This window comes from Lemur catta, chromosome 10 (assembly GCF_020740605.2).
Source record: "Lemur catta isolate mLemCat1 chromosome 10, mLemCat1.pri, whole genome shotgun sequence".
NCBI lineage: Eukaryota > Metazoa > Chordata > Mammalia > Primates > Lemuridae > Lemur > Lemur catta.
The window spans coordinates 72,340,123-72,357,379 of NC_059137.1; the positions used below are offsets into that span (position 1 = coordinate 72,340,123).

The window sequence follows — 17,257 nt, forward strand, 5'->3', positions numbered from 1 at the left end:
AGTGTTGGGATAGAACTAGAAATAATAGCCTTCACTTGCTTATCCAAATCGTACCCTCCTTGGGACCTAAATAAATGTCAGTAACTAACACATTGCCCAAGATCCTGATTTTTCAGTCAAAGCAGACAGCATTTCAGCCCAGTATGATTACTGCTGACTAAAAGCTTTGGGTGGTAGTACTTAGTGAATTCTTAACTACCAATGCTGTGTCTGTCAATCTAAGAAAACTTCAAATGGCTCATTTCCTCAGTAAGTAATGAATATGTTCTAAAAGAAAGGCTAGAGGAGAATTTTCTACCTGCAGAATCAGTATTGGCAGAAGTAATTAATTCACCTCTGATGTGGACGGTTCAGCCTTTCCTTGACTTAAGAAAATAAGTTATTGTTACCACCCTTTGAATGATTAATCCCAGATAGCCCTTTTGCAACTAGAGTAATTGAAAGCCGTCATTTTCTTTTATGCTTTAAGTGTCAGCCAATAACTCAATGCTAGAAAGTGCTTGAAATAAAAAACAGGATTCCATATTGTTTAATTTCCCTGATTACTGGATTCTGTTGAGCCCTTTTCATATGTTAATTAGCCATAACTGTAGCCCACTGGGAGGGAGGAGTTGTCTTGCTTTTTGTTCATGTTTTTAGATATCCTGAAGAGCCACATGCCATCCCTTTGTTTTGTGCAAAACTGTCTTGGTTATTCATGGACATTTACTGTTCCAGACAAATTTTAACATTGGTTTGTCAGGTTCCACAAAAATTCTTGCTATTGCATTTATCTTTTGAGTGAGGATTCATTTTTAAAGCTTAATGTTGCTATTGTAGAATCACTACAGAGAAGCATAATTTCAGTTTTTCCCAGCACTGATGCTCTTTAAGAGCTTCACATTTGGAATTGTTCCCACAGAATAAGAACCTGACAGTCCAGTAACTGGCCGAAAGGAAGGCTTAGGGCAGCTATAGGAAGGCTGATGCATTATGATACCAATCCAGGTATGTTGTGTAGGCTGATTTCAAAGAGATACAGCACACCTTAAATCCCCAAAAGGGTGTTGTGTGTGTGTGCATCTTCAAATAAAAGGCAGAAACAAACCCATCTGGGCCTTTAGTTTGAAGCACTCTGTGCTTCCCAGAGGATTCTGCTTTTGCTTTACCCAGCCAGCTACGAAAGGAACGCCAACATAACATGATGAATACAGACTTGCCCCCAAAGGAGGAAACTTAGTTCTGTTTCTGCATTACTAACGATTAAGACCACAGTATGTTTCTCTTTAGGAGCGGAACTATCAATCAACCATGAGCTCTAAGAAACACAACATAATCCAGAGGTAATAGCAGAGCGGTATATTCTTAGCCTCCTCAGAAAGGCACAGCATACGTCATTCAAACAGCAATCTGTGATGGCCATCAGAATTGTGGGATGGTTTACATAACATCTGTTAAACAATTTGGGTTTTTAGCCATTTCATAAGTTTACAAGACCTGGTCAGTATACATTGGGAAAAACATATATTTACACACACGCACACAAGCGTACGTACACATTTTTCAATATAACATATATGCTATCTACAGCCCATATGTCAACTTTGGCTTCATGCTTATCAAAATGTAGCAAAACTAAATTAGATATACTGATATATTCATTAATTTGGCTTAGAAAGTTAACACACAAAGAACCAACTGTTTTAAAAAAATCTTTGGTGGCATATTAAAGGAGTTCTTCAGCATGAAGAGAAAAACTCAATTAGAAATGTCTCTAAATTACAAGATTTAATAAAAAGCTTCAAACCCATTAATATTCTTTAAAAAAAAAAAAGGTCACCCAAATTAATTCTAGGGGTCTCCAGGCATGATCTATAAATTAACCAGCCCCTCTGTTACACAATTTTAATGGCTATTTTTAAACACACTTAAAATTTAATTTAAAAAAAACCAGTAAATCACAGTGGCCTTTAAAAATTCTATAAAGTACCAAATTCAAAGATTACACAAACTGTAAGAGTTGTTGTGTCTTGACACAAAAGTCAAGAAAAGAATTATAAAAACAACATGAGAATTAAAGACTTAAATATTTTGGTAAACTCAGATTTTATCTTCCAAGTCCCAACACCCATCTCTCTCCCTGTGATCGGCATGATGTCCTTGGTTCCTGGCACAGGGGGCTGGCTCAGGGGATGCCAGAAGCACTTGCAAATAAAACAAGAAGAGCTTGCAAACCACGTCTTCTTTACAGGGGAGGAATGCGCAGCAGCTTTTAAACCAGGTTGAATTCCCTCAGGTTGAGTTGTAGAATTGTGTCTTTGACAGCAGCGAACACGAAGCGGATATTCTCTGTATCTGTAGCACATGTGAAGTGGGAGTAGATGACTTTCTCTTTGTCAGGATTCTGATCTTGGTAAAGCTTCAGGATAAAGTCTCTGGCAGCTTTGACATCCTGCTTTGGTCCTAGTCACAAGTGTAATTAGAGGAATAAGAAAGATAGACTCACCATCATGTCCTCTAAAGAACCATTTTTAAGGTACTCTTGTTCTTATTGGGGATCCTTCTTTGCTCTTGATTTCTGGGGACTAATTCACCTGGAACATTATTTTTATTGTATCTCATTATGAACCCATAAAATAGTAGTATTTTAAAGTGTCCTCGGGTATCTAAAAATTGTACTTTAAGGTGATTTGTTTAAAAATAGTGACCCAATTTAATTTTCTGATTTGGACCACTTTTGAAGAGAGGTAACCCTTATTAACTTATACAGACAGATGTGGGCCAGGAGAGGGGAAGGGAAGAATGTGGGAACTGACGTTATTAGGCTGATTTTAAAGCTTGAGTGCTCTAATCCTGTAAATATCTATGCCAAACTTAACAATATTCGAGACCTCCCATACTAGAAATAAATTAGCAGTAGGGCACGAAACTCTCCTGCCTTGGACAGGTTATGTAAAAAAACTTGAGAGTCCACTCAGTGTCTGGGAATGAGGATTGCCACACTTAAACCTACACGTAAGGAGTGCCAGGTGCTCGGGCTGGATCGGGGACTGCAAAGATAAATCCGGCACAGTTCTGCCCTTCAGGAGCTGACTGGGAAGAGAGCTGAGTAAGCAGACAGCTGTGTGTAATAATAATACACTACACAGCGTGATGACGGCCACGCGAGAGCAAGGGGACCCAGGCCGGAGGAAGGAGGAGGCACCCCTACTGTGGGGCAGACGGGCAGGGGAGGGTCAGAAAGGCTCCCCAGAGGAGAGGCCTCAGCGGGGTCTTGGAGAACGAACTGGAGTCAGCAAGAGGAGTTAGCAAGTGCACTCCGGGCACTGAGAGGCACGTGTGGAGGTGCTGAGGCGCTAACACACACGGTGCAGCTAGAGCTTCGTTCACATGGTGACACAGGCTGTGCCAGGCAGCTCAGGGAGCCCCTGTGAGCCGTGGTTCCTCTGGACTGATGCCCGGGAGGTGGACGGGATCGACACAGAAACATTGCCCACAAGACAAACGCTTACCTGTGTATTCCGGGAAATAGCTAATTAGATGAGAGTACATGATTTTCTCTTCCAAAAGATCTTTCTTATTTAAGAACAAAATCACAGATGAGTTCAGAAACCAGGGGTAGGTGATGATGGTTTTAAATAAGGCTTTGCTCTCTTCCATGCGGTTCTAGGTGAGAAACAAGGGACTTAGGATAAACCAGAAAGAAAACAATACTTTGGAAACAACATGCCAAATCGCTGGTCTATCCATCCTCCTCTTGCCCTGCTGTAGTCTCTGGTCCCTGTTCTGCTGAAGCTGGTGGCACACGGGCCCACCGGCACCCGGCCTCCTGCTTCTGATTGCCCCCTCCGCACCCCTTCTGAGTCCCCTCGCCTGTTGCACCCCAGCTCTTCTAGCCCAAAACAAACATGTAAGGAAATAAGAAAGGCTTTAATGCAACTTGGAGAAGGAAGGTTCACACCCACATTGGACAAAAGTTTTCTGTGTCATGTAATTGTTGGGATTATGGAATGGGGAAGTGCCAGCTAGGGAGGAAGGAAAGAAGGAAGGAGGGAGGGAGGGAGGAAGGAAGGAAGAAGGAAGGAAGAAGGAAGGAAGGGAGGGAGGGAGGGAGGGAGGGAGGAAGGAAGGCTCTTCCAGCCCTTCTTCCAGCCACTGCCCTTAGGAATGCTAGCCACTGGCAGAGACGGACACCAATGCTCCTGAGGCTACCCTGTGCCACACTTCACAAGCATGACAGTGTCCCCATTTCATGGATGAGCACACTGTTGTTCATAACATTTAAATAACTTTCCCCAGCCTGTGTAATAGTGGGATCTGGTAAAGATTATGTGGAAGGATAATAATAATTTCTAAACATTAGGCATAGGCAAGAAACTATTAAATGCTCCTAATTTATGGAGAGCAGACAGGGCACATACAAATCTTATCTGGTGACAATACTTGTTCTAGATAGCACTCTGCTCTCTCCAAAGTATTTTTAGGAGGCAAGAAACAACTTCCCTTTAGGAAGGGAAGAAGTCAGCCTGGAAAACTTCAAAGCTCAGCGCACATGTTCCAGAGGGACGTGCCATAAATCTCTATTTCCCTACAACTCCAGACACCCGGGCTCCTTTTCCAATTAATACATTTTGGGGATTAAGATCTGGAATATATTAGCAGAGAAACACCCCCTCACCTGTTTGAAAAGCTTCTTTAAAATTTATTATGATCTTGTCTATAATAATCTTCAAGGACATGGAAATATATGAAAAATAGTCCTGTACAGCAAACTGAGTGGATACAATATATATCCACAACCAGGAGGGGAAAGTCAGGAGTGACAACCACTTACTCTTGCTCAAAATACCTTGTGATTTTTAGGAGAGGAGAAAATGTTCAATTTCTAAGCATATTGGGCTGAGATACTCGTCCCTTATGTACCTGGCTAACATTTTGAGTTTCCTGAGAAATGTCACAAATAATTTCGAGACAGATTTGGAACTAATTTTTTATATTCATAACCGGATGTCTTTTATTTAAAAAAAAAATTCCCCACTTGGGAGAGCTGGGCAGCAGATTTCTGTTCTTTGCACAATGATACAAGTAAATGGGTTAATCCTCCACTAATTAGGTAATATAACTGTGCTCCTCTGAGAAAAGTCTGCTCTCAAGAAATAGAAGATACAGTTTGTTCAAGTTATTGCCTAATCCTAGACAGAGGTCTTCATTGATTTGCTTTCAAGCCCTGGAAACAAGAGATGTCTTTTAAAAGGACAAGAGGTCTTGTGCAAGTCCAAGGGAAAATACGATGGGGAGGACGTTAGTGTTCCACAGGAACCACCCCCAACCTCACAAAGAAGCGACCGTGATGGTCCTCCTCACTTTCCGGGCAGATCCAGCTAATGGATTTGGACGAGCCAGTGCTACGGCAGCTCTGAGGGAACACTGGGTTAGTCCCAGGGGAAGTGAAGGCAGATGCAGCCCAGGACTCCACTAGGGACTGAATTTGGGAGAGTCAAGGGCAGGTGGAGGTTGGGAAGCCTGTGCTCAGATAAAATTTATTAGAGATAGTGCTGCTCAGCTTTGCTGTTCATTAGAATCCCTGAGGGGCTTGGAAAAGAAACCCCCAAACTAAACCCAGTTAAATATGAATCTCTAGTGTAGTGTCCAAGAGATGGCATTTTTAAAAAGCTCCCTAGGAGATACCACTATGCTGCCAGGGCGGAGAACCTCTGCTTTTGAGTGATTTCCAACCTTAGCAGCACATTAGATTCACCTGGGGAGTTGTTTTTTTTAACAATCACTATGCTCAGGCTGCACCCACCATCGCTTAGAATCTCCGGGGTTGGACTCAGGCTCGGAGGGAATCCCGGTGTGCATCCAAGTTTGAGAACTGGGCTTCCCGGCTAGTGACTCTCAATCTTTCTCATGTATTTGAATTTCCTCAGATCTTGTTAAAATGTAGATTCTGATTTAGTTGGTCTGGGCTGACTCAGGTTTGCAGTTGTCACGAGCACCCAGTGCACAGACTACAGTTTGAGTAGCAAGACTACTTAACCTAAGGAAGAGGCTCTGCTGCCTGACCTGGATACCACAGAAATAGGGCTCTGGCTTCTGCAGCTACCTAAGCTCCCCACCCGACGTACCTCATTGTCACACTCAGCCAAGACCTGGTCATATTCGCTCAGAGCAACCAAGAAAATAATGGAGGTGACGCTCTCAAAGCAGTGAATCCATTTCCGTCTCTCAGATCGCTGGCCACCAACATCCACCATCCTGTTCAACAGAAACACAGATCCCTCCAGGACATGAATCATGATACCACGGAAATCAGTGTCTTTGAGGTCTTCAATAATTTTTAAAAGTGAAAAGGGGTCCCAAGTTCCCAGTGTTTGAACACCACTGCTTGAGGCGATGTGGGACCCCGGGATGTTCCCTAGCAAAGGAGGCACAGAACGTAGCTGGAGCTCCTGAAGCCGCATGCAAAGGCAACTCAGTGGAGCCCGCTTGGGGAACCCTGGTTAGGAAGCTGCTGCAATAGTCCAGGCAGAAAACAAAGACATCCACACTTGGGTTTTGTGCCAACCACCATAGAGTCCCAGAGCACCAGATACAAAAGGGATGGAAAAGCCAGCAGTCTCCCAGTTCCCCCCAGCTTTCTTTAGTCCCTGGGCCCAGTTTTGTTTTCACGGCTCCTCTAATTTATCCACTAATCCTTTCTGCATTAACAGATGCCACCCTTTCTTCCCTATAAAGACCAGCAAGTGTCCTCTGTCCACTATGGAAATCCAAAGACTTCATCTGTGTCTTTGGGAAAGATTTCTAGGCATCACAGCCCAGAAATCCCAAGCCTGAATGCTCCAGGGCCAGACCGTTTACAGAAACGAGCCAAGCGGACCTCTCCGAAGCACAAAAGCACCCACTGCAGGAGCACCAGGTAGAGCACCAGGGAGGGCCGATGCAGCCACCCGCTGGAGACAGAACGCAGGCTCACTACGACCAGCTCCTCTGGCTTCTCAGGAGAAATGAGATATCAAGTGCTTTAAGTGAAACATCCCCATTTTTAAGTGTTAGCTCAAAATTTTTATAACACTGAGTGGGCCAAAGAAAATACATGGTGGGCAGATACAGCCCACAAGCCGGCAGGTCACACCTTGCCCCGACCTCGCCCCCTCACACACACACACCCCAATCTCTGATGACACTGGACCAGTGTGGTTGGTGGCACACAGGCCAGCCCCCCAGGACTGTTGTCCAGGAAGGTGCCAGAAAGAAAACCAAAAATCGACCCCTGTCCTTGACCCATGTCCTGGAGACAGAGCCACTCCTGCAATGATGCATTCCCGGCTGGCTGGCTGTGCCACCTCACAGCAGGGGATGGAGCTGGAAAGGGACGTGGCAATTGTCAAGACGTTGGGCTTGAAGAAGCCATTCTATAAAGGCCTCGATTTCAAAGATCAGAATTCTTCTGCCAGAATGACCCCACTGGGAGAGGTGCTCTGAGGTGCGAAAGAACAGACGTCACTGGTTGATAACATTAAACCTGATCGCTGGACTCCAGAAAGTAATGCAAAACCCATTCGCCAAAGCCCAAGAAAGATAAACTTAGAAGAAATAAAAGTCTTTTTTTAAAACAAAACAAACAAAACCCTTGGGAGCCCCTCTCCGAGGTTTTAGAAGTTGCCAGCAGCAGTTGATTCTGAAAAGGTTTAGATAAATTCACGGGTGGACAGGCACAGGGGCTACCGTTAAAATCAGGGGTCTGCTAACAAAGATACAGGACGTCTGCTGAGGGGCTGGGCCAGAGGACCCCCCACACGACAATTCTGAAGAAGTGCTGAGACATAACTGGGGACAAGACGGGACCTGGGTGTGGGAGGACTGGCCTTGCGCTGTCTCCGCTGCAAAAGCAAGTGTAACGATTGTTAGGGAGAACGAGGGAAATGATGGATACGAAAGTGCTTTGAAATTCGCAGTGCTATGTATATGCCCCATATTATTATTCATTTTTTACCATAATTAAATACAGTGAAGGTCTACTTAAGTCATCCCAAAAGCATTTCCTGTATTTGTAAGTGGGAATGCATACATTTTTACACAGCTGTAAGTAGTCTGTATACGTTATTTTATGTCTTTTTAACACACATTTTTGTATTCTTAGTTTCCTTTTCTCGAAGGATAAATCTTGGAGAAGGAAACAGAAAAGAAGAGAAATATTATTCAACTTTAAGGAGAAGATGTCAATAATAAGTATATTCAATCTGTAGAGTGCACAAGTACACAACTGTGTGTGTGTGTGTCTCACATACGAATTATTCCCGTTTCCAGCAAGGAAATGCTGCTTCTCTAAGGGTAACAGGAAGGTGAGTTCCTCTCCTTCCAGGACTTGGGAACTAGCACAGTTCTAAACACCTGGTGACACAGAACATCATTCTGCCCTAAGAGACACAAGCCCTCCCTGCTCTGGAATAACACGTTTAAGAATCCGTTTGCGGCCTTCCACGCCCGGGCAGACACACTGTTAATGGACCGCGTCGGGGAGACAGTCTCACCGAAAGATGATGTTTTCCAAGTCAAACGGGTACTCGATGATGCCCGTGGTGGGCACGCGGACGCGAAGCACGTCCTGCTGCGTTGGCACGAACGACGGCGTGGCGATGCGGTCGATGTCCGTCAGGTAGCTGCGGGACCAGAGGACGAGGAGCTGAGCCTCCTCCTGCGGAAGGGAGACGTGTCCGCCCTCCTCAAGGGGAGTCACCCCCAACTCACGGTGACCCCCACAGACACATGAGTTCCATCAAGGACGTTCTTGAGAGCCAACCCTGGGCCAGGCCTCTCCACCCTTCCTACGACCGCTGTGAAGATAACAGGGACCAGAAGCACTTTCCGGAGCTTTCTGGGAACATGCAGATCACTCCTCCTCCTCCTCCTCCAGGGTTCTCAGCCCCTCACCCCCATTTGGCCTCTGAGGGAGATGGCGGGGCTGGAGGGACAGGGACGCTGGAAGTGGCTCCCTCTGACTCTCCATCTGTCCTCCTCCCTCCCACGCACCCTCATCCGAGGACGTTACATAATGGAGATGCTCTTGCTCAATGAATTAAATAGAGCTTCTAAGAAAATATACAGACATAAAACAGGCCAAGGGGAAATTCAAAATAACAGCAATAAGAAAAAGTTTTCCTATAAAACGCACTGGGAAACTAAACATCTCCTAAAATAACCCCAAACTTGCCTTAGATTATTTTCTGCTGTATATTAAATATATCATTTTTTCTGTAGTAAAATAAGAGAATACTTTTCTTAAAAAATTTGAAGGTTTATATCAAAGGCATTTTTTAGTAGAGTAACTAACTCAGGTCCTGGCCACCAGCAGAGTTGGAGATTGACAGCTCCCTGCCTTCTCCCAGCAGGGCTGATGTCTGGGCCTTGCAGGGCGGCCTGGACGCAAACCCTGCTCAGCACACAGCCTTTGGCTCCAGAAGCAAAGCACCGGGTCAGCCTTCCGCCACCCGCCCCGCTGCCCAGACACCACCGCAGGGCTTACGTACTTTGATGTGTGATTCTTAGATTTACGCCTGTCTTGCTCCACCAGCCTGAGAGCAGGGAGCGCTGGCTGTCCCTGCAGCCCTTCCCACCGTGGTAAGGTGCTGGCACATCGCAAGCACTCATCAAACTTCTGTGAAACGGACGTATGTCCAAATAAGCAGACATCACTAGCAAAGCAGCTGAGAACCACTGACCCGGACAGAGGAAATGCGTGAATGCCTTTTCTGAAGTTCGGGTGACTGTCTGGGTTTCCGAGAGCCACTTTCTCTGTGGCAGCTTGGTCTCCCACCCATGTCCCTCTCAGTGGCCTTGCCTGGCTCTCAGGGTTACGCTGAATTGGGCACCATTTCTGGTGGGCCTTTTCCAAATGCATCTACATCAGAGCCCTAGCCAGTCCCCAGGGCCTTGGGAAGCAAGGAATGCCAGGCTGCCTCAGGGAAGGGCCATGCTGGCTCTGACTCCGAGCTGTCACTGCTCCTGTCAAAGGCAGTTTTCCCTCCTCCTGGGGCGTTTTCTTCCTTCCATCTCTCTCTTCTATGTTGATCTAACTCCCTGCTGCATTTTCTTTTATTCTCCTGCCTTGATGCTTTTTTGCACCTAAATATTCCAACCTGGATTAATGACATTAAACTCTCAGCCTGGGACAAACACCAAAGGGACGCCATCGAAACCACAGGAGGGGACGTTTGCGGCTTCCTTGTCCCCACCGTGTCGTCTAGGTAATGGAGATAAACCACCCACCCAAGCCAGCTCAGAGGCCAGTGGCAGCACCTGCGGGGAAGGGGGTGGGTCTCAGGAAAGGACTTCAGGGCTCTCAGAGGGTGGAAGATGACACGGGGCAGGCTAGAAAGGGCCGAGCTCCAGAAGCAGGAGTCATTACCTCTTCAAGAAGGACCGCGATCCAACTACGTGCCCGGGGACCAGGCTGAAGGAGGAATGCGTCGGGACAGTTTGCATGCGGGGCTTACTGAATAGAAATCTCTTTACCTTCAGGGACCAGGGATTTAGAACTTGAGCTTTATGGATCCAAACCTTTGCGGGTGGTCGACAAAGGAGAGACTGAGCTTCCTGTGCGTGCCCGTCCGCCCCGCTGGAGGGCAGCACCAGACCGCACTGCCGGCCGGGCACGGGGGCCCCAGCGCCGCATTTCAGGCGTTCGGGCCACCGGACCTGCAGTCTTCTCTGATGGGGGGACCAGAAAGGCAGAGGGATTTGGAGAGGAGCAAAGCGGAAGCCAGAAGCAAGGGTATTCCTTGTTTAAATCAGCTAATTTCAGCACCCCAAAATGAGATCGGTCCCCCTAAAGGAACCCCGAGTTTGATTGAGTCTCTCGTTGAAAACAGCAGGCTTAAAACACAGTGACATGTGGGTGTCGGCAAGAAGAGACACCTGGGGAGACAGTGGCCGAAGGGTTTTAGGAGGTGGCAAGAGACGGCCCCAAGAAGTCGGGGGGTGCCGGGGGGGATACAGAAAAGCGGGGGGAGGTCGTGCCCGCCACGCCCCCGTGGTAGCAACCCCCGCAGGCGCGGCCGGCCCGCACTCACTACTTGGCGGAGTCCGACAGCTGGTACTCCCGCCGCCGGTCGTAGCACTCCTGGATGCCCGGGTCCTGCCACAGCCGCTTGATGGCCTCCACCTGGTCCCTGGAGAGCACGGAGACCTTGTCCACTTCCACCTCCCTGATCATCTGGGCGTTGTCCTACCAAAGAAGAGAGAACCTTTCGTCAGGCAAGGGAAAGGAAGCGCCCCGCTGGTGACTGGGGACGAGAGTGGACCCGGCTCACGCTCGGGAGAGCTGGCAGGTGCCGGGCGCGGCGGGCGCCTCCCAGGGCTGCTCAGGGCCGGGCAGCAGCGCCAGGTGCATGGGCCGCTTAGCTCGGTGCAGAGCGCCCAGACCTGCCCCCGCTCCCCGCGGTGCCCTGGGGCCGTTTCTCCAGCATGCAACCCCCGGGGGTGAATAAAGAAACGCTGGAACTGGCATCCTACCAGCGAAGTTTACTTCCTCATTAGCATGCTGCTGATTTGCATGGCCAATGGAGCCATTTAAAAATAACTATCATCAGCGACACACCAAGGCTTGGGTGGTAGAAGCAGGCCCACCCTGGGTACAGGCAATGGGGGGAGGGGGCATTGTCTTTAGAGAACTGAAAAACAAAAATACCAAATAATCATTAGTCTTTCTTTGTTCTTTCCTTTATTTTAAAAAAAAAACTTAATAGGCTTTACATTTTAGAGCAGTGTCAGGTTCACAGCAAAATTGAGGGGAAAGTACAGAAAGTTCCACAGTCCACTTTTTGTTATCATGTATCACTGATAAAAACTCTTTCCCACTGGGTGAACCCCTCCCATTGCCCCCCATACCACTGATTGTTATGATATTATTATATCTATTATTATCATGGTTATTAAGTAATTATTGCTCTAACACTATTTCTGTATTGTTACAGTAATTGTTAAGCTCATTACTATGTAATTAGTACTACTATAGCAGTTTCCATTTATTGGCCACTTACTATGTGCCAAGGGCTCTACCTACATTATCTTGTTTAATCAATGGAAGGCTAGCACAAAGCCAGAACTCCTTCCAAACCTTAGAAAAGGAAAATGATAAGGCTGCCTGCATCCACAACATTCCCACGTGTTGGCCCCAGAGACTCAGCAGCCTTTCCTTGGCTGCCAGCTGCAGCAGATAAACAAATCCCAACGAGAGAGGCAGGACTCAGCCTCTTCTTCCCTCTCCCATCTCCCTGTATCTCGTGGCAATTACATCACCCTGCAGAGCTGGGCGTTCACTGGCAGCTGTGAGTCAGCAAAGCATCTGTTTGGTAGCTGTGATCTCCTCAAGGGTACATGGTCCCCCCTGGAAAGCTGCTTTTATCTTGCATTGTTCATCCTTGAAATCATCCAACAGGAAGCCAGAGAAAAGGAGGATCTTACAGATTCACTTGGCTCAAGGCAAAACCAAGGACTCAGACTAAATCGACATGCCTTTGCGCCACATCCATCACACAAAAAAAAATCCATCAGAAAAACTCTTCCCCGAGACTGTGTGGGACCCTCAGCAGGTAGTGTCTCAAACTACAAGTGCAGGCAGGATGGATTAGTGGGAAGTGCCCTGGATCAGGAATGGGGACCCTGAGTTCTAAGTAGTGCAGTTGGGGCGTTCAGTATCCTCATTTGTAAGATGAGCCAGTGATTATCAGGAAAACCTGCATTATAAACTACAAAGTATTACTCAAATGTAAGTAGAATTAGCCTTTATTATTGTAGCAGATGCCTAATAAATATTTCTTATTTGCAAACACAGGACACATTTGCAGCCCTTAAGCCGTGACTTCGGATGCTGCTGCTAGTGCACTGCACACCACGTGTCCTGTTCCCAGCCAGAGAGGATGATAAGTGGAGAACCTGGACAGTATTACTCCATCTCCCACCTCCTCCCCTCCTTTGGCCTCCCTCTCGCCTCCCAAATAGGTCAGCTGTGCAGAGCTCTACCCTCCACATGTAAAATAGCTGTTTTCTTCTCTGTCCAGGAAATGCCACCAGGGCAGAGCCTACAGTGTCTTATTTATCCTTACATCCCAGAACCTAGCACAGTGTCTGGCAGATAATAGACACCTTCTGTTGATGTGTGCATTGAACAAACATTTGTGGTGCATATAAAATTTATCTAACAGACAGAAAGTCACAAGAAAATAAGGGCAGAAGAAAGCGAGGGAGGATGACGGAAGTCCATGCGGGTCACAGCGGGAGCACAAGGGAGGTCAGGGCAGTCTCAGAGGAGGAGCTGCTCGGTGACCCTGGGCTGAGCTGTCTTTCTAACTCTGGCTCCCGGGTCCCCCGCATCCTTGTTTCTTGTGGCGCTTGCCTCTTTTCCTGCTGCTCACCTACATTGAACTCTTACATTCAACTAAACTGCTAGGAGTTCGTGCTGTGACAATCACCAGGGATGTTACAGATACATTTCTGCCTCTCCTCCTCCCAGACTCAACGTAGGGTTGTCCTTCAGGAGGAATATAATGTGAATAGAAGTCACTTCTGTTTCTTTTGGGGAGAAACTTTAAGGAGTCAGTGAGTAACTCACCACATTGCCTTTCATCTGCCGTGGTGGCTCTGGCAGTGTGAGACAAGATGGGGTCCCGCGTGACTGCAATGAGCAGAGACGCCCTCACTCGCTGTATCAGATACGTAGCACAAGTGAGAGATCAACTCCTAAGTTATAATCAACAAGGTAAATAAGCTGAACTTTAGGGGCAGTTTGTTACTGCAGCAGATGTATTCTGACTGACACATATTGCAATGGATAAATGCAGCCTTTGGCTCTTCCAATAGGGAGAAAAAGTGGATCCCAGTGAAATATCAAAGAGGAATGCAAGCTTCTACATAGGCTACTGGGGGGTGGAAGTTGGGGAGAAGCTATAGACATGACCTCTTGGGTAACCAGAGGAACTCAGCCAGGAAAGAAAGACAGGCTGTCTGTTAAGCCAAGTGAGGGGAGTTTGCGGGAATCTGATTTGAAAGAAGGCAAGAGCTCAGGCTCTTTGGAAACCCAATAGGACTTGAGTTTGGAACAGACTGTACACCAGAGGCCCAGAAGTACTCCAAGTTCCAATCTCTCCATGCTATCTATCATTGGTTCCTCCTGGTTAGTTTTCCTACCTGTCAAGATCTTTTTTCTTATTTTGAAGTAATTTAAGGCTTACAAAAATGTGGGGAAAATGGTAAAAGGATTTCCTCTATGCCTTTCAAGACTGGTCAAATGTTAACAATTTGCTACTTTGCTTTCTCATTCCTCCCCTCGCCTTCCGTGAGTGTGCATACAAATACCTGAACACACACGCATACCAACACGCACATTTACTTTTTTCCTAAAATATTTAAGAGTTGCAGACACAATGCCTCTTTATCTCTAAAGACTTCAGTGTGATTTCCTAAAATTGAGGACATTCTCTTGCATAATCTCAGTATAATGATGAAAATCAGGAAATTAACATTGACACAATATTATTATCTAATCTTCAGACCTCATCCAAAGTTTGCCAATTGTTCCATGAATGTCCTTTATCTGATCTGGAGCCCAATCTAGGATCACATGTTGCATTTCATGGTTGTGTTTCTTTAGCCACCATTTATCTGGAACAGTTCTTTAGTCAAGTCACTCTGAAAAAGACTGGCCTGACAAGGGTTTGTTCTTTGGTCACAAGTTGTTATGGCTAGGAGAGAGAGTGACAGCCAAGGCCCAGAGAACATTCCAGGGGCAAGTAGTAGGTAATCCATTACCTTCATTTACATAAAATTTTCTATTGGACTATGGAATATGAGATGAATGACTTTTTGTCTACTGTTAACAATGTCTGTATGTTGCAAAGGGGAAGCTTTATGCATATTTCCCCAGCCCCCAGCTTGGCTACACAGGCTCCTACACGGGCAGGTGGGCATTTAATGGGCACGTTCAACTGCCTCCATGGGGCACACGCTCTAAGAGCAAGGGGCCCTCATACAATGTGGGAAATGTTTTGTGTCATTTAAGATTAGCTTCTTCATCTCACGTAAAGAGGAGATGAAAAGTCAGAAGAGGACCAGGGATAGGGAACACGTCACGTCACTTGGGTAGGAGACATGCTGGGTTTGAGGTGGCCAGTATCTCAGTGGAGATGTCCAGGACACAAATGAATAAAATGGGTCTCTCTGTAGCTCATGGGAGGGTCCTAGGCTTGGGGAGCATAGTGAGTTGAAATTGACTAACACATTCGTTTAATTGAAATGAAAAAAAAAAAAAAAAAGAATCAGTTTCAAAGGAGTAAATATTACAGGAGCAAACTCAGCAGATACAAGAAACATGACCAGGCTCTCAAAACACTGAGCTCATATCTGGCTTTTCCTCTTTCCCTTTCTCCAACAAAATCCTCATTTTCACTGTTCTGAAGGGAGAACACGGAAAACAGATGTCCTCCATGTGTGTTACACTCAGAAATTCCCAGGCTAACAGTAAAAGAAGCTGCTGATGAAGTGGTGCCTTGCCAGTTCCACGCGGGGACCCACGGCTGCTGGTGACTGTCCCTGCCGAGCACAGCGGCCCCCTCTGGCTGGGACCCAGAGCCCAGTGGGCAGCCCCATCTCCTCCAGATCGTCCCCACGCGGGCCGCCTGCCCCACTAAGGCCCCGCAGGGACAGTGGGCTCGCAGCTTGCTTTTCAAGAATGACTTTCCCACTGACTTTCCCAATTAAGCTACAGTTCTTGTCCTTTCATTAGATAATTGAGCATTTTTGTTAAATTTTTTTATTTTTATTTATTTATGCATTTTAATTGGCAAATTAAAATTGTATATATTTATGGCATACAACAGGATGTTTTGATATATGTGTACGTTGTGGAATGGCTAAATCAAGCCATTTAGTATTTGTATTACCTCACAATACTTATGGCTTTGTGGTTAGAACACTTAAAATCTACTCTTAGCAATTTTCAAGTTTACAAGATATTGTTATTAACTTAGTATGATGTACAATAGATCTCTTGAGCTTGTGCTTCCTGTCTAGCTGACATTTTCCTTAAAATTAATATTCACTAATATATTATCAATATGAAAAAATAAAATTTCAAGTGTCTACTTGATGAGCAACACCTATAAACTTAACAAGATTTGTAAAAACAAGTGAGACTAAGATAAAATATAGGATTACAAACGAGAGTTCCTTGTAGCATAGTATTTCCAACTTCTGTACAATCACCGCTCTTTGTTTTAACAACTACACCAAGGTCCAGGGTTACGCTACGTGGTCTGTTAAACAAAAATTAGGTAGTAAAATTTCCGTGTCCCACAACCACCAGCTTTTGAAGCATCTCAAACATTGCATTATAAAGAAAATGCCCATCAACTATGCCAGAGAGAGTTTTTCCTGCAGAAAATAAACAAGGCGCTTCTGCTTCTGGTAAAGGATGACTAGGAAATTTGGGTCAACTATCCCACTAAGGGCAGGTAGACAAAATATTTTTTTAACTGTGCTTGAAAGTGTTAAAAAGCTAAAGAAATAGTAAATAATCACTGAGCCAGAATACAGGGAAAATGGTGCACACGCAGTTGGACTCAGCATCTGGGATTCTTACTCCCGAGACTTCTGCCCATTCTGGAAGGGACAGTTGACAGGTGAGCAGCTCCTTTTTCAACATGGCAGGGCTAGGGTGGTAGGGATTGAGGTTTAAGGGTCGGCCAGAGCAAAAGACCCTCATGAGCCCTCTGGCTCTGCGTCAGGATCCGACCAGGCAGCCCTTGGGGGGCTGCAACTCGGTTTGTGATCATCGCAATCTCAGAAATGGGCGCCCCCCAGGCACCTGGCAGAAGAAAAGACAACTCCCTTTTGCAGTCTGGAAGATAACATCTTCCTTACCCTCAAATTATTTTTTTAAATATGTGTCCAGGAAGTGTAGCTCAGGGGTAGAGCATTTGATTGCAAATATGTGTCCAGCACAGCACCAAAAATAACCAAGCATAAGAAGATAGGGCGACTCCAAAGACAGACAAGTAAAAAGATGGAAAAGGATATGCCATGAAACAGTAATCCAACAGAAGCTGCAGTCCCTTTATTAATACAAAAGTAAAATTTAAGGTGAAAAGCAGAACTAGAGCTAGAAGAGAGATATATTTCAAATGGCAAAAAGATTCAGAAAGATGCAACAGTTCTAAAGCTTTATGCAGCTAATAATATAGACTAAATTTCACAAATTGAAATGGAGAAATAGACAAATCTT

The 17,257-nt window shown here is 45.8% G+C and overlaps 1 protein-coding gene across 2 annotated transcripts in view; it reads right to left on the bottom strand.

The window, feature by feature from the left end:
* Positions 1-1,323: 1,323 nt before the first annotated feature.
* Positions 1,324-17,257, bottom strand: part of GNA14 (G protein subunit alpha 14) — a 176,396-nt gene continuing 160,462 nt past the window's right edge. The window contains exons 3-7 of one of the 2 annotated variants that reach the window (XM_045562604.1): positions 11,052-11,206; positions 8,514-8,642; positions 6,108-6,237; positions 3,492-3,645; positions 1,324-2,442 (exon numbers count right to left, since the gene is read on the bottom strand). In XM_045562604.1, coding sequence (XP_045418560.1) covers positions 2,252-2,442; positions 3,492-3,645; positions 6,108-6,237; positions 8,514-8,642; positions 11,052-11,206 — 759 coding nt within the window. In that variant the 3' untranslated portion in view covers positions 1,324-2,251. Of the gene's footprint in view, positions 2,443-3,491; positions 3,646-6,107; positions 6,238-8,513; positions 8,643-9,509; positions 11,029-11,051; positions 11,207-17,257 lie in introns of those variants that run through there. The other variant, XM_045562605.1, reaches the window with a different exon arrangement.